The sequence below is a fragment of the Muntiacus reevesi genome, chromosome 5 (genome assembly GCF_963930625.1).
Source record: "Muntiacus reevesi chromosome 5, mMunRee1.1, whole genome shotgun sequence".
In the NCBI taxonomy this organism is placed as follows: domain Eukaryota; kingdom Metazoa; phylum Chordata; class Mammalia; order Artiodactyla; family Cervidae; genus Muntiacus; species Muntiacus reevesi.
This window is the reverse complement of record NC_089253.1, coordinates 73,960,851-73,978,331: the sequence shown is the minus strand read 5'-3', so window position 1 is coordinate 73,978,331 and position 17,481 is coordinate 73,960,851. Positions and strand designations below refer to the sequence as shown.

Genomic DNA, 17,481 nt, shown 5'->3' with positions numbered 1-17,481 from the left:
CTAGAATCCCACATGCCACGTGGCCAAAATATTTAAATAAATAAATATTGCTAAACCTTTTTTTTTTTTGAGTGCTTTATACATTTGATCCCTTATTGCATCTTTAAATGTGGCAGTATTCAAAAGTAATGATTATCCAAAGTTGCTTTAGCTACTAGTTTACAGTCAACATTTGTTTAAAAGTTTTAGATAGTGAACATTGAGTTGTAAGGGGAAATGTTTTAGATTAGAACTTAATAATTTTTTTTTTAACAATTTTGTGCTTCTAAGTTCTGAGGCGTGATTCTCTTAAACATGCAAGATTCTGTTATTTTCTCCTAGGAAAGCGATTTATAAAGTTTTTCCTTCTTAGCTCATGTTAAGTAGAAGCCTTTATTTTGTACTTTTTGCTTGAAAGTGGATATGACTGTACTATTTATAAGTTGTATTATCGCTGTCATGTAATATTTACACTTCTTTTTTTTCAAGAGACAGCATTTTAGCCACTGCACATTTGTGAAATATATTGATTGCCACTTAATGTTTTTCAAAACTCAGTAGTTTTCCACATCTGAAATTAAAGAAAGAGAAGTGTGGTCTATTATACCCTAGGAAATGTTTCTACTCTGTTGGTTGTGTTTAAGAAACCTATCTTAGAGAGAATGTTAGATCTGGTTGCCTAATTTTTTAAGCCTGATGTATAAAAATGTAGAGAAGACTTGATTAATTTATCTGTGTATCTTGGAATACAGTTAAATTTTTAAATATAAAATACTGATAACATTTTAAGACTGGTAGGATTCTTCCCTGGTTTATCAGTCAGACTGATCTTTATATTTTTCCTTATAATATACTTCCCCTCCAACCCCACAAGAGGCTTTACGCTGTGAAATGGTTAAAAGGAAGGGTTTTGAAGAAGCCTAACTTACTTGGATTTGATTCCATCTCTGACTGATGTTTACTGGCTGTGTGCCTCAATTTCCTTACCTCTAAAATGGGATAATAGAGTTTTCGTGAAGAATAAAGGAATAATCATTCCATAAATGTCAACTGTCTGTCACAATTTAGAGTTTGTGCTCTTGCCCAGATTAATCATGTGGGGTTTGCTCTACTATATTAGGTAATTTAAAGACCAGTCTTGGCTAATTTTGATCCTCAATAAATATCCAGCCTGCTTTACAGATTTTACTCTTAGCCCAGTGTTACCCAAATGTGATTTCACTAAGTTTTTTTTTTTTTTTTTTTTGAGTATTTTATATCTTTATTTTTATATTAAACAGACAGATACATTTGGTACTGAAATGTGAAATCTGCATGAATTATTAAGAGCAAAGAAATGTTGTGCCTGCAGCAGACCACCTCCTACCACATCTTTAAACCCTCAGGGACTCACTCTTGGACAATTTAACATTTTTTTTTTTCTCACCAGAAACTGAATTTATAAAGCAAAAAATAGAAAACTGTCCAGGATAGTGAACTTGGGACCAGTCTCCCAGTAATTTTTAATAAGATATGTTTTCAAAAATCAAGTAATGTGCATTTATTTATTTATTTATTTTTCCCACTGGTGAATTCCATAAAACATTTTTTTTTCCATTTATTAGTTGGAGGCTAATTACTTTACATTATTGTAGTGGTTTTTGTCATACATTGACATGAATCAGCCATGGATTTACATGTGTTCCCCATCCTGATCCCCACTCCCTTCACTAAGTTTTAAAGAGTTAAGTTCTTCCCACTCTATTATGTGCATATATAAATATTAAGCTATGTGTTATGATTTATATATTTTCTAGCATAATGTTGCACTTTAATAAAATGTGCTAAACATATATGTTTTAAAATTCTTTTTACTAACTCAGCTGAGGTGTTATTTCTCCCCTGTTTGTTGTGTTTCGGTCTCTTAAATCTTCCGCGTGTTTCTTCTGCAGGGCAAAAGGACAAACTTGCGTAAAACTGGTTCCGAGCGGATTGCTCATGGAATGAGGGTGAAATTCAACCCCCTTGCTTTGCTTCTAGATTCCTCTTTGGAGGGAGAATTTGACCTTGTACAGAGAATTATTTATGAGGTATGACTTGAATTAGTTAATTTCATAAATATGACCTTGTATTTTGTTTTAAAGCTCTGATCAGGAAGCTACTGTAGTTTACATTGTTTTCTCTTTTGGGAGTTGGGTTTGTTGAGAGCAGCTCTTGAGCAAGCTCCACAACCAGCTTCTCTGCTCTAAGAGTGTGGCTGTAACAATTTCAATAATGTGGATGTTCAGTTTTCTCTGGGGTTACTTTGCTTTCCCAGGGAGATCATGACCCTCCTTTAAAAATTGTTCAGGTATGGATTTGTACTCTGCAGTGGTTTCAATTGTGGTCCCTACTTTTCAGAAGCCTGCTATTTAAAATATTTTTAGTTTGACCTTTCTTCCTCTTTATGGGAAATGTGACTTCTACTTAGACACTAATTTGTGGTGGAAAGTTGGAGGATAAATAAACAAAAATGACTGTAAGGTTATAGTTTCTGGGACTTTTTCAGTTTTTAAAAGACCTTTTTATAGTGAGTGCCTACTTAATGTCTATCTTACTTCTAGAACTGTTCTTGGTACAGTTTTTTTTGGCTCCTGTAGGTTTTAATTATGATTTTCTTAAAAAAAAAAAGTTGGTACAAGAATCTCTTTCAGTTCTCTTAGTCCTAAAGAGCCAGTTGATCGTTCAGGTGACAAGAAATTTGAGTGACAGCCGCCCTTCTTATTGATGTCACAGGTTGATGACCCAAGCCTGCCTAATGATGAAGGTATTACAGCTCTTCATAATGCTGTGTGTGCAGGTCACACCGAAATTGTGAAATTCCTGGTACAGTTTGGTGTGAATGTCAATGCTGCTGACAGTGATGGATGGTAAGATTTTCTTTTAAACTCCATTCTGGCGTCAGTTGTATCTGCTGTGTAGGCAGCAGATGAGCAGTGTTGTAGGTGCTTCTGGAAGGCAAAGAAGTATGTCAGTGTGCGTGCTCATGCTGTTTATAATCTAGAAGGAGAGACGTGGGAGGTGCTTTCAAGGAATGAATATGTCCTCATGTTAGCAGTCCTCTCACTCCCATTCTGGAAGCAGGTGAAGTTTTAGAAGTTTAGTAAATAATAAAAATAAGAAATGTCCTAAGGTGGGACACAGTTCACTGGCGTGTTTCAGCAGATCTGAGAAATGCTGATTTAAGCAGCTTCCTTCCACCTCCCTGAAACCTACCATATGTCTCTTAAGAGGGGATCGTATTGAATAATTTATAACCTTTCCCAAATATTTTTGACTGTGGAATCCATTTTTCATGGAGCATTTTGTGGAACTGGTTTGTGGATAAAACCCAGTAGATACTGTTGCAAATGATGACTATTATTGTTCATAAGATAGTGCATTATTATTAACTAATAATATCAAAGGCCCAAATAAGTTACTGTCAATCCTGATAACCATAGTAAATTTTGTATTTCATTTTTTGAAAAAACAAAATTTTAAATTATGATATGCTTTCTTTTTGGAAAAAATACCAAAAATTTACTTCTTTCTATATGGAAATTTTTTTTAAGTTGTAAATCACACCATGTTTATTCAAGTATTTTAATTTTATAGGTTGTTTTTTCTCTTGATGTGGAAATAATTGTAATATCAAATTTACATGTATACACATAAGTTGCAGACACCCATATGCATAGATTTGAAAAAGTTTCTTCTACCACTTGGCTGTGACTTGTTTACTGTAACTGTCTCCTCCTTGTTAGACATTCAGGTTGTTTTTCCAACTTTTTGTTTTGTTATAAATGATACTCTGAGAAGGATTTTGGTTGTAGTTAAGAAAAATTAATATGTATGAAATATGGGCCCAATATGGAAACATGCAAAAACAGAGAAATAAGAGGAACACAAGCCATGTGTACCCCACCATCAGTATTTTAATATATTTCCTTCAAGCTCATTTATGAGTGTGTGTGTATATATATATAGCTTTTTGTGTCTCTCTCTTTTTTTTAGTTTAGCTCTCAGTAGAGTTTTGTGGTTATAAATTGAGATATAGTTGAGTTACAATATTACATTAGTTTCAGGTGTATAGCATAGGGACTCAAAGGTTTTATAGATTATACTCTGCTTATAGTTACTTTTAAAACATTGGCTCTGTCTCCTGTGCTGTGGCGTATTTATTTGCACACAGTGGTTTGTGCCTCTCAGTCCCTCATCCCTGTCTTGCTGTCTTCCCTGCTGCACTTTACTCCCTGGTAACCGCGTCTGTCCTCTGTGAGTCTGCATGTTTTCTTGTATTCATTTGTTTGTTTTATTTTTTAGATTCTACATAGAAGTGATAACATGTACTATTTGTCTTTTTTATGCCTACTTTTTTAGTTTAACTTTATAACATAAGCAAAACAAATTCTTAATGTGTCGTAATGCCTTTGTTTTCCTAATATTGGGAGTTTAGATTATATATAATTATTCACTATTAAAAAAGCCATGCAGTTAAAAAATCTATAGTAATATTCACCAAACTATTGAACACAGTGATTGGGACAGGTGATAGGAAATAAATTTCTATTCCAAAAGACCCAAAGGGAATAAAATGATGAGGGGAGGAAAGAAGAGGGTAAAGAAGTAAAATCTCATGTATTTCAGGGCCTGATTAATGTCCTCAAGCCCGTCTTCTGAGTTTGAGCAGTGGTCCTGACTCTTCTACCTTTCCTATGAATCTGGAGTCATTTATAATACATTACAAAACATTTGAGGTGCTAGAGAAGATTCTCTGTCATGGTATTCATAAGTATCTGCTCACCAGAGATTGAAATGTGTATTTTGCAGTCATTTTTTCTGGTCTAAATTGAATTGGCAATGTTTTTTTTCCCAACTAAGTTTTAGTAAGGATTTTAAGCATTGGATGAAGGGAGTTGATGCAGCTTAGTTCCTTCAAAAGGGATTTTAAAGGTGCATGTTTTGAGGAGAGGCCTGTTATTTAAAGAATTACAGCCTCCACTGTGGCGGAAATAATTAGACTGGATGCTGCAGAGCATGGAACTAAATAAATGCATTTTATCCTGCTTTAGATTGTCAGACACATTTCATGTCCTTGCACTCCAGTGCTCGATTCCTCTCACCTGCTGTGCTGCCCCGGCCCTGGTGTAGTCCAGCACTCTGACATTTACCTCTGTGGCTCTGTGATTCTCAGATGGGCTCAGATATCTGTGCTTAACTGATTTTCAAAAATCTGTGTGAAAGGTTTGCAGAAGGGGCTTGGTAGATGACAGACTTGAGAACTCTCTCTGCAGATCCTCTGTCGGAGCAGTTGTCGTTCAGTGTAGGAAGCCGTCTCTAGCCCTTGCTGTGTCCTTCTCCGCAGGACCCCGCTGCACTGCGCTGCCTCCTGCAACAACGTCCAGGTGTGCAAGTTCTTGGTGGAGTCAGGAGCCGCTGTGTTCGCCATGACCTACAGTGACATGCAGACGGCTGCTGACAAGTGTGAGGAGATGGAAGAAGGCTACACCCAGTGCTCGCAATTTCTGTATGGTATGCAGCAACTAGATGCACACGTATTGATTACTGCATTCGTGTATCCTGTATCTTTAGGGTATCACTTGACAAGTGTTGTTATTATTTGGGTGTTCCTCGATAGCTCAGTTGGTAAAGAATCTGCCTGCAATGCAAGAGACCCTGGTTTGGTTCCTGAGTTGGGAAGATCCAATGGAGAAGAGATAGGCTACCCACTCCAGTATTCTTGGGCTTCCCTTGTGGCTCAGCTGGTAAAGAATCCGTCTGCAGTGCAGAAGACCTGGGTTCGATCCCTGGGCTTGGGAAGATCCCCTGGAGAAGGGAAAGGCTACCCACTCCAGTATTCTGGCCTGGAGAATTCCAGGGACTGTGTAGTCCATGGGCTTGCAGAGTCAGACACAATTGAGCTACTTTCACTTATTATTTGGGAAAGCATTTTGTGTTGGTACATTGTCCTAGGCATTGAAAATAGGACAGCCTTGATCTCAAATGTGAATGCAGCTTTTGTGTGTGTGTGTGTGTGTTTAGAAGCAACTATTGTCAGGGACATCTTTACCAACAAAAGACAGTGATGCAGCATTGCATCTAGCTAGATTAATAGCTTTTGACCATCAAAAGATCCTCTAGTAAGACCTCAGTACTTGGCAAATGATGCTGTATCTTTGTGCATAAGTACACAGAACTCTCCTCCTTCCTTCTAAGATGATCAGGAGAAATACATTGTTGGAATAAGAATCCAACTGATTCAAGTTTTCCCGCTAAATCAGACTTGTCACAAAGTAGACCACATATACTTTAGAGCTAATTTTTTGACTCTTGTTTTCTTATTTTTGAGTTTATGATTCTAATGGATAACAACATCAGTGCTGTACCCAGAGAAAAATGGACTTGAAGTTTTAGATGGATAGATGTTGGTTGGCATTGTTATTTACAGGGAAAATTTTTTTTTTATTTACAAATCTTAGAACTTGAGGTTAGTACTTGTTTTTAGACTGGCCTGAGAGGAAGGGAGAAGGGATAAAGCCAGAGACAAATGAGGCGGCAGGTCCCAGGACCCCGAACCACTCAAGCATCAGACATGGGAAAGTGCCCAAGGTGAAATGTCTTCTCTGACTGCTCTCCATGTTGTCACTAGGCCTGTTTTCAGGCTCTAGGAGAGAAGGGAGAGAGGCAGAGGAAGAACCACAGATCGCAGGTTCTCTTCTTTATCTCTTAGCTCTTAGTTTTTATTGTTGGTATTATGATCATTTACTGTTTATGTTCTGAACTCTAGATCGAAGAATAATTTTGATGTATTATTGTATTTAAAAATCAGCATTATATAATATGTGTTTTGTTTTATTAAAAACATATTAAAAATATGGCTCATATTGGTGATTGAGCTATATTTAAGTAAGAAATATGATTTTTAAAAACATTTAAGGACATTTGACCAGAAATTTAAAAAATTTGTGAAATGTATCGTGGATACTGAGAGCATTTCTGATGCATACTAGATGCTACTGACACTACTAGACTGAACACAGTGAAGCGTCCAGGTATCCATCCTGGGAAACAGAACCTGAGCTTTCTCAGCCATCCGATGGGGACATGACCGCCCCCTAGAATTGATAACAATAGTTGTATCACCGCTGTATGACTCCTACAACTAATATTGTTTATCCGCCTGTTTTTGATCTTTATATAGAATAAACCATACCAATGATGCTCTGGCTTCTTTTTTCATTCACTGTGGCTTTTGAGATTCATTGGTGGTGTTGCCTGTAGCGGACGTTTCTTTTCACTGGGCTGCTGTTCCACTTTGGGACTCTACCACAAGTTGTATTTCCACTTTACTTTGGGCGGACGTTGGGTTGTTTTCCCACTTCGTTCCTCCCGCCCTCCCTCTCTTCCTTGCTTCCTTCTTTCTGCCCTGATGACCGTTTTTATCCTCATCTCCTGGTGTCCCTAGAAGTAGTCGCAGGTCACAGGGAGGCCTGTCAAGCTTGTTCTCTTTAACCGTTGGTGGGCTTGGAATCCTATCCCATTGTGGCTTTAGCTTGCATTTCCCAAATTACCAGTGAGGTAGAGCATGTTTTTAGGCCCTCAGAAACTGTTTAAAACAATAATTTGTAACTCTTTGTTTGATAAACAATGAGAAATTGTCTTTCATGTCTAATGATTTTCCTGGAATTGAGACTCAAGTTGTTATTTCAAGTGCATCATTCCATCCCAAACCGATAACCAATCTGGCCAGCTTTAATACTTAGTGGAATCATGGTTGTATCAAGTCTCATTGTCCTTGTGAATCTCATATTTTGCATGTCTTATATAAACAGGAAGGTTGGAAATTCACTTGTCCCCATGAGTAGAAACTTGATCCTCTAGAGAGGCAGAGCTTTCTTTTGGAAAAGAATGATTTAATTTCTAGTTTTGCCCAGAGTGAGAGACAAGTAGCGTGTGTTACATCATTAACTGACACAGGAAAAATAAGTTTATAATTAATAATTTAGGTTCACATAAGTTGAAAGACCTGACTATTCATAAACAAGCAGATATTTTCCTGGCTTTTCTAAAAAGTGAAAATAATAATGAAGTGTGCCTTGCTCAGGAGATTGTTGTCTAATTCCTCCTCCCCTTCCCTTGTGTTGCCTGCCTGTTGATGATTGCTACTCCTTATTAGCGTCACCTTAGAAGATAGGGAGGTATAAATGGAGAAAGATGAAACCTGCAGTCCTAGTTCATCTGCAAATCTGTTGTTAACTTTGGTAAAAAATGAGCATTTGGGGTTTTTTTTTCCTTCCCCCAGTTTGTGGACTTCAAGGACCTTTAGAATTCTGATTCTCATTCAAGTTGACTATACATAGACTTTTATATCCTAATACCTGTCCCTATTTCTGCATTCTAACATTTTATATATATATTTTTCCATCTTTCCTTATTTGAAAATTGATAGAAACCACTTTAACAGGCACAACACTTTTCTCTGCCTGCTTTAAGTTTTAGGTAGAGAACAAAAATGATCCCAGAGTTCCTTGGTCATCACACTTAGTGAGTCTGCTAAAATTTGACAGATGGGTCATTCACTTTTTTAATATTCTAGACTTGAGCAGTTGTTTTCTTCATTCCTGGGTTTGTAATTGTTTTTGTATTCTGTGTGAGAGTAGTTTTGAGAGCTGCTTATAAAGTGTTGGTAACCCACTGAAATGTTGTGAAGTAATTGACCTCCAACTAATAAAATAAAATTAAAAAAAAAAAAAAGAATAAAAAAAAGATCAGGACTCTTTTTAAATAATGTAACAATACTGCTAGTACATCTAATAAAATAACAGTAATTCCTTAATATCATCAAATATCTAGCTGGTGTTAAAATTGCCTGTTGTATAGAAGCTTTTTTTTTTTTTAAATGTATCTTCTATATTGGTTCTTGAGATATTTAAATTTTTATATTTTATGCTTAATTAAACAGGAAGAAAAGTGGCAGAGACTGTGATATATATTCTTGGTTATTTTGAAGATCTTTCTAAGTTGTTACTGATTTTTTAATATATGAGATCTAAATAAAAACTTATAAGCCAGTCAAAAAAAAAAAAAAGTGTTGGTTAGTTTTAGAGCTGATTTAAAGCTAATAGCATACATTAACTTGTCATTTATATGTTCCTTCTACCCTGCGGACTTCCTCTCCTTCCCCAGTCCCCAGGAAGTTTCTTTGTTGAATGTTTAATGTAGTAGTTTCTCCCACTCCAGCAGGTCCCCATTACTTCTCATTTAGTTTCATGGAGTTGCAGGTTCTGAGCGTGGTATCCTCTGAGTTACTTACTCTGTGCTGTATCTTACATGATTTTAGGAGTTCAGGAGAAAATGGGCATAATGAATAAAGGGGTCATTTATGCACTCTGGGACTATGAACCTCAGAATGATGATGAGCTGCCCATGAAGGAAGGAGACTGCATGACAATCGTGCGCAGGGAAGATGAAGACGAGATTGAATGGTGGTGGGCCCGCCTGAACGACAAGGAAGGATACGTTCCACGCAATTTGCTGGGAGTAAGTGAATGATGTCTTTGTGTGCGTCAGAGAGGGGCTTGGGGAAAACTGCCGTGTATTGTAGATTCAGTGCAGCCTGCTGCCCTTTGTTAATGAGAAGTGGAATTTAACATTTTTGATAGTCTTAAAAATAGACCCAGAACCTCATTTCCAGTGATTCCTATTATGATCAATAGCATATTTACAGGTTTACCAGCCCCTAGAAGTCTGGGGTTCTGTCTTCATTTATAAATAGAGTGAAGATAATTGGACAATGTGATGGGAGTTGAGCTTATGAAATTTGAAATGCATTTTGGATTTAAGTCAGGATTTGTGAATCTGCTAGAGTTTGAACAGGGCACCAGAGGCAAGATTCTTTGTTCTTGCTCTACCGTTGAATTTTGTTTCATATAAACCAAGAAAGTAATCAAATCATACCAGCACATATAAACCAATAACATATCTATGTTAGTCTCAAGGGGCTGCTCTCTTTGGGCAGACATTCTGGGGGTATTTTCAGGGAAAGGCTAGTGTAGTTGGATGGAATCTAATGTACAGCAAATGGGAGATATTTTTACTGTATTCTCATCATTTGTCAGGCCAGCATGGTCTGTGCCTGCAGAGAGCTTCTGCCCAGCTTGAGGTCCTAAATCAGGGAGCATCTGGGTGTCCCTCTGCCTGGGCATTACTCTTTGGGGAGATGGCTGAAATGACTCCTGTGTTGGGACCCGGAGCTTGGATTCTGGCCCATATCTCCTCGTTCTGACTCATTCTTCTCCTTTGTTGTTTGGTGTACAGTATAAATGGCTTCATACATCTGACTCCCTCATAGCTCAGTTGGTAAAGAATTCGCCTGCAATGCAGGAGACCCTGGTTTGATTCCTGGGTCAGGAAGATCCACTAGAGAGGGGATAGGCTACCCACTCCAGTATTCTTGGGTTTCCCTTGTGACTCAGCTGGTAAAGAATCTGCCTATAATGCTGGAGACCTGGTTTCAATCCCTGGGTCGCGAAGATCCCCTGGAGAAGGGAAAGGCTACAGACTCCAGTATTCTGGCCTGGAGAATTCCAGGGAATGTATAATCCATGGGGTCGCAAAGAGTTGGACACTACTGAGTGACCTTCACTTTCATCTTGATTCCTGTCTTCCTGGGAGCACAATTTATTATTAAGTAAACATTTGGGGTGTGGATAATATTTATTCATCTGATCATAATGAAAATGGAAAAAAACAAAACAAGCCATGGAGCCCTTTAAAAAAGCTTTTCAGATTACCAGACGAAAGTAGAAATATAGAGATGCTTCTCTTTCCGGCCCTCCTGTTTGCTTCTAGAAAGACTTTTTAGCGCCAGAGAAGCATAATCTCTTACATGCAGCCACTTTCCTTCTTTAATGAACACCAAGAGCAAATGTGTACTTTTACTTCTTATAGTTTCTTGGGGAAAGCTCTGCCTCTTAGAGGTAGTTGCTTATTTGGGTCTTACTTTAATTTTCTAACAGAGAGGTCCAGTGGTTACTGAAACGTGGGGAGAATGATTCGTTTCCAAGTGTGGAAGCACTTGGTCAGAGACCAAGCTCTCTTCCTGTGTATGGCTTTCAAAGGTTCTGAAATCAGTGGACTGGATTGAAGATTTTCATTTTAATCCAACATTTAAATATTCTTAGTCCTTTGGAAATCTTTCCTCGGTAGAAGTGGCTTCTACACAACTTCGTTGGGTTTCTTTTGAAGTTTTTTAAAAAGGAAATTGCCTAAATGTTGGATTTTTAGTCAGAGGCTCACATACAAGTTTTGAAAATTGTATTGGCCAAGTATATTTCCTCACAGAGAGAAGCATTCCTTGATATAACATTGATCCCTCAGTTAACTTGTCAGTTTTGGCTTGAAGTCCGATTTCATTTTCTTTTTTTCCCTTTGTCTGGAGGAGGGGAAGGTGGGAGGAGGAAGGGTTTTGTTTTCTTTGCCAGTTGAATGACTAGTTTGACTTGCTCTTGGCTTCATGAACACTCTCCTTCCCAGCTCTTGTTATGGAAAACACAAAAGCACAAGATCCTAAAACAAAAAACTCCACTTATCCTCCCTCAAATCTGTAGACTTTTAGTCTGTGGCATTTCATTCATGACAGTCTCCAGTCCCATGACACCATGTGATGTCCATTGTGCATAAAGTTAAAAGAGACTTTTCAACTCCTTATCTTTTCCCTCAGAACGGAAGTTCTTGGTGTTGGAGTTTATATAGAGTATTGCAAGTCACTTCTAGTCCTTTGTGGTCCTTGTTGGATTTGATTTACAGTTCAGTAGGCTACGTAGAGGAAGTTAATGCTCTGAGCCATCCCAGATTTTGTATCATTGCACCATGGGTGTTCCTGTTGAGGGAACCCCTATGACAACAAGAGTTATTCAGCTACTTTGGTTGCTTCACATGGCAGAGAGTCCTTTCTTTGGTTTTATTTCTCTCCTGTGACATCAACGTCCAACTCCCCCCCCGCCCCCCATAATTTCTTGAAGATGTGTTATACTCCCATGTCTGTGCATAAGTAAATATTTAAAAAATTCTTTTAACAGCTATACCCAAGAATTAAACCAAGACAAAGGAGCTTGGCCTGAAACTTTGCAGATGTTTAGTTCATGAAGAATTAACCTCTGTTACCACTAAGAAGAAACAGTACGATCATTTGTGGCAGAAATTTCTCAAGACTTATGTTAATGACAGTAACTTGAAAGCCATGAAGAAGGAGCTCTGGAAACAGATGAAGGCTTGGAGCAGCCACCGTTGGCGAAGGATGCTCAGCTCGATGGAGCAGAGCTTGGCAGGAAGCTGGTGCACTGCGCTGGGCAAGGTGCCCTGTGTTGTACTCAGAGAGATACATGGTGACAATCCTGTTCTCTGCAAGAAATGGGACCACTTATTGGACTACTGGGGGCTCAGCTTCACGGCCTGCTTCCGTTGGTGTTCTTCAGCACCTGCCACATCCCTGAGCTCCCACCAGAAGGACCAGTGCCACCACGGTGCCACCTCTGGTTGTCCCCCAGAACAGCGGGCCCGCGGGGGACTCGATGGAGGCCCAGAGGTGCCGCACACTGTGTATTGTCTGAGAAGGACTGTTGGATGGTTGTCCGTGAGCAATAACTTGATGGTGTGATTCCTTGTAGCGCCGTATCTTTGAAATATTGAAACCACACTACACTACAGGTAGATTTAGATTGTTTTTAGGCTGAGATTTGAATCTATATTTATTGTCTTTTGTATCTCAGAAATTAGAGACTTGCTATAGACTTACTCATGATATTTGTCAAGATCATAGTTGACTTTAAAAACAATTGCAATAAAATTAAGCTTTTGGACTCTAAGCTTTTTACTGGCTTTAGTTTTTTATGTCATTAACAGCTGTGTTTCAAGTTCCTAAGTCATTGGAATATCATACTCTGCTGAAAAATAGTATTTCTTTACCAGCCATGTGATTAAATACAAGTATTTCTTTGCTCAGTTTTGCAATTTGTGATTTTTGTGGTGGTCTTTGATATGGAATTAAGACATTTTATTAAAGTTCTTAGAGGCCATGGTGATAGAAACTTGTACCTTTACCTAGAGCTTCTGACAGGCTGTTTGTGTCCTCATTTTTTCAGATTCTTCATACATTGAGTTACAGGATGTAAAGTTATATAGACCCAGCCTGCACATTAATATGTTACCAAGTTCGTGAATTGTTTAGTAAAACTGCATAGTAAAACTGTTTCATTTATTAGAAGATACAGGTGCGAAAACCAGTGGTCGAGTTTCCTTAGACATTTTTACCAGTAGTAAATTGTAGCAAGAAGGAAAGGTAGCCAGCAGAACATACTGTGCCTTTCAGACTAACAGTGAATAGAGAAAACATGGATGAAATGTCAGAGGACCTGTGTGGTAGACAAAATTCTGAAGATGCCCCTCCAGTCCCCCGTATTCTTGTCCTGTTGTGTTGTGGACTGAATATTTGTGTCCTCCTAAAATTCATGTCGATGCTCTAACCCCCAGTGTGATAGTATTTGGAGGTGGGGCCTTTGGGAGGTGATTAGGTTTACATGAGGGTGGGGCTGCATGAAATTAGTGTCCTGACAAGAGGAAAAGTCTAGTATACTCTGTGAGGATACCCCAAGAAGGCTGCCATTCTCACTAGACACTGAATCTGCTGGCACCTAGGTCTTGGATGTCCCAGCCTCCAGAACCATGAGAGATAAATGTTTAAGCTACACAGCCTATGGTATTTTTTTTACAGCAGCCTGAGACACCTGGTTATTTAACCAAGCACTAATCTAGGTACTGCCAAGGATTTTTCAGATTTAAATTAAATTTACTAATCAACTTACCTGACAATAGGGAGATTATCCTAGATTATCTCAGGTGGGCCCAACGTGAGCAGCTATGTGTTCTTAGGATTTGACTTTGGGAAGTAAGTGGTAATCATCAAAAGAGGTCAGGCCAGTAGCCAGTGAGTGCCGTTCACTTCTCTCCTAGTCATCTTTCCCGTCCACCATCCCTCAAGGATCCCCAGCAGTTGACCAGGGGTTTAGCTGCATGCCTTCCCGGATCTCTCTTGCCCCCTCCACCAAAGGGACATGCAGGTGGCAGGCACAGCACGAAACTGCCGGTGCCTCTTCAGGAGACCAAGCAGCAGCAGGCATTGGAGTGAACTTTGGGGACAATCATCAGAGCTTCTGAATTGGATTTTTACAAAGTTTTACAGTTCCATGAAATGGTAGATCAGCAGGCCCCTCCTCCCAAGACAGGCATTTTTGGAGGGAGGGAGCGCACCTCGCTGGAGTGGGATGGGCTGTGACTGGGGGTGCTCACTGCTGCCCCTCTCCAGGAAGAACAGCACCCACGTGGGATTGCCTGGGTGACTCTTTATTGAACAGTACACTTGGAAGAAGATAAGGCAACAAGGCAGTATTTGTATAATGTCACTAGCATTTTCCCCAAGGTAAAGCCAGGAAACAAGCTCGGGTGGTCTCCCTGGGGGTTGCTACGAGACGTCTCCCCAGTCCATGCATGGACGCTAGCGGGGAAGTTCGGGAAGGTTTGAGGCGGGTGGCGAACAGCTGTGCTGTCTTCCATCACAGTGGGCTTGTGGACAGATGCCCAGTTAGGGTCAGTGCTTCAGCTGAGCCAGAGGAGCATCCTTTTGGTATCATAACGCTCAGTGTGTTAAGACCAGATTCACTCCAGCACTTGAGTTAAGACATGCTGGTTAACCAATCAACATTATGTAAAATCTGTCCCTTACTTAACCCAGTGACTGAGATGTGCGTCTCACCTGGCCTCTTGGGTTGCCTTCATGATGCATCATATTTTTCCATTTTACTCAAGGGCAATGAGAAATCCCCGGACAACTGGTAGATGTCACAGCTGCATTTTTAAACTTGAAGTTGCTTTAACTATTGCTGGCAAGGACATTGTGTCCTTTGAGGTTGACTGAATGTTCAATTAAGCTCAGCTGTTCAACACCTCCCTGCAGTTTTTCCTGATTTAATATTGCTCTAAACAGGAAAGTGTGTAAAAGTAAAAAGTGTATACTATATACAGATGGAAGGCTTTCTCTTAAGTTTGTCAAGGGTTAAGTGACTCTCATTTAGTATGATTATATGCAAATCTTTTACTTTGATATCTGAAAGTGCTGCTTTCTCAAGTCGACAGTATCATTTTCAGCTCTAATCAACAGTTTAAGTAAATATTCCCATAATTTCAAGATCTAGATAAAAAGTTTCTCCATGGAGGCTTAATCCTCAGCTGATTTTCTTTCATGAGAAGTCTTCAGGCAGATTGGTTATCACTTCAAAGTACTGAAAAACACAGCCACTGTGAGGAAAGGAAGAAAAAAAAAAATCAGGGATCACTTTTTAAACTCAAAGGGTGTAGATTATTTTGAAAGATTGATTGTTGCACCAGAAAAGCTGATTAAAGGTTAAGATATGACTGCACTAACTCACATTTTTCCTACCTGATTTCTAGAGTCTAGCTTTTTACAGGGCAGTAAAAAGTGGTTATTTGAATCAGGTGGTCATGAATTGAATTACAGGGTTGACTGACGCACAGGAAACCTGAAACTTGGACACTTGAATTAGCATTTCCACCTCTCTGCCTCAAAGTGTCACATCAGAGGTTAGCTTGGGGTGTGGATAAACCCTTAAACTCGTGGTTTCCAACCTTAGTTCTATATTGGAGGAATCTGGGAACTTTGCACCAGATTCTAATAAAATTAAGTCTGGAATGGGCCTGGACATCAGGACTTTTTAAAGCTTCCTAGGTCTAACCTGCAGCCAAGGTTGACCATCATGGCAAACCAAAGGGGAGATCTTCCTGCTGTTACTGCCTTAGCAAAAAAAAAAAAAAAAGTGCGGGGAACTCCAGGGACCTGTAAAAGGAAAGGCTTACAAAGGATGGAAAGCCAGTGGGTGAGATGCTTTTCAGAGGAAATGGGGATGGTGGTGTGAGTAGGCTGGTCGTAGGGAACGCGGTGGCAGCCGGGGAGGAATAAGATTTCCATCAAGAATGATAAAGGGGGCTACAGTTGCAAATGTCCTACATGGCATGTTTAGGCCCCAACTGGAATGCCTCTACCTTAACTGCAGTCTCAGGGGAGAGTTATTTCCTGGGTTACATGAGTTTTAAGCAAATTAGTGTTCTTTGGAACCAGCTAAAATGTATCTGCAGTTGGCTCATGTTACTTTAAAATGCATAATAGCAGAGTGAAAGAATCATTTAGTTGCTGGGTTCCTCCAGAGTTCTAAATTCAAGGAAAGAAGTGCCAGTCCCTCATCCTCCCACCCCAGCCCCTATCCTTCTTGCCACTCTGCTCCTCTCTGGCTCATGGGATCAGGTCATCCCCACTCAGCACTGGTCATGCCGCCCGCCCTCCGTAGGTAGCCCTTGCTGCTCCAAGCTCAGCTCCCCCTCACACAGAGGAAAAGCAGGTTGGGGCCCTGCGAGGATGAAAGTAACCCCAGTGACCTCCTTTGAAGTGAGAGTACTTTCCGTCTTTGGATGACAAGAGAACATTTTGTGCTTTGCTTTCTGTGGAACTGGCGTACCAACTGAATTTGGATTGGTGATCATTTTATAGGTGGCTGTCACTGGGGTTCCAGACCATATGAATACAATTATTACATATGGCAACCTTATTCACTATTGTTTGTTTTACTTTAAGGGCAGAGGAAGTGGAGAAAAGTAATTTGCTCAGAAAGTCCTTTTAAGCAGAACTAAGAATGACAGATCTTCTTAAGACCCACTTAACTTTAAGCCAAAGGACTTCTTTGCATAAACACCTCCCATGCATGCTAATTAGCAGGTCATTTTTTTTTATTAAAAGAAAATTTAATTAACAATTCATAGAGCATGGTTATGCCATTTTGTAAACATACAATCATTATGTTACATTAAGTAACAATATGCTTGGACACAGTCAGGTATCCTGTGGCCAGCAAGGTCATTTTTCTAAGAGGCATTCTGCAGCCACCCTCTCCTTATTCTAACTTTGTGCTATTCTCAAGGCAAAGCTCATGGCAGGAGGAGCCAGGTGTATTTTCTTGGATTGGGGAATCAATAGGTAGTTAGGAACAACCAGACAGAAGTGCAGTTGGGGATCTCATAACCATCTACAGCCAGTCCCTGACAGACCAAAAGCTCCAGGCCTCTGTCGCCCGGGTAACAGCATTTCTCCCCTAGGAGTCAGGGCTGGGAGGCTGCTGACTTACAGAGATAAGGTCGAGCTGGATCATGCCAGTATTCTCGGGGTCCAGCTGCTTAAATACCCCTGTGGAGGCAGAAAGAGGATGTCGCATAAATGAGGGAGCTGAAACAAAGATCACATTATCCCCTTCCCCAGGCTGGCAGCCAGTTTCATCGAATGTCACAGCTATGATTTCTTCCCACTATCCCCAGATTAAAGAAGGAGTTCCATTCTCAGCTGAACAGACTCGTCTCTGGCTCAGGTTGTTTCACCCGTGAGGA

At 39.7% G+C, this 17,481-nt stretch overlaps 2 protein-coding genes across 5 annotated transcripts in view; one reads left to right on the top strand and one right to left on the bottom strand.

The window, feature by feature from the left end:
• TP53BP2 (tumor protein p53 binding protein 2) overlaps window positions 1-12,845 on the top strand; it is a 66,768-nt gene extending 53,923 nt beyond the window's left edge. For all 4 annotated transcript variants that reach the window (XM_065938395.1, XM_065938394.1, XM_065938396.1 and 1 more), the window contains 5 exons: window positions 1,911-2,048; window positions 2,734-2,867; window positions 5,345-5,511; window positions 9,320-9,519; window positions 12,060-12,845. In XM_065938395.1, the coding sequence (XP_065794467.1) occupies window positions 1,911-2,048; window positions 2,734-2,867; window positions 5,345-5,511; window positions 9,320-9,519; window positions 12,060-12,101 (681 nt within the window). In that variant the 3' untranslated portion in view covers window positions 12,102-12,845. The remainder of the gene's footprint in view (window positions 1-1,910; window positions 2,049-2,733; window positions 2,868-5,344; window positions 5,512-9,319; window positions 9,520-12,059) is intronic.
• A 1,518-nt stretch (window positions 12,846-14,363) lies between these two features.
• Window positions 14,364-17,481, bottom strand: part of CAPN2 (calpain 2) — a 56,847-nt gene continuing 53,729 nt past the window's right edge. The window contains exons 20-21 of the mRNA XM_065938398.1: window positions 17,226-17,284; window positions 14,364-15,330 (exon numbers count right to left, since the gene is read on the bottom strand). Coding sequence (XP_065794470.1) covers window positions 15,307-15,330; window positions 17,226-17,284 — 83 coding nt within the window. The 3' untranslated portion in view covers window positions 14,364-15,306. The remainder of the gene's footprint in view (window positions 15,331-17,225; window positions 17,285-17,481) is intronic.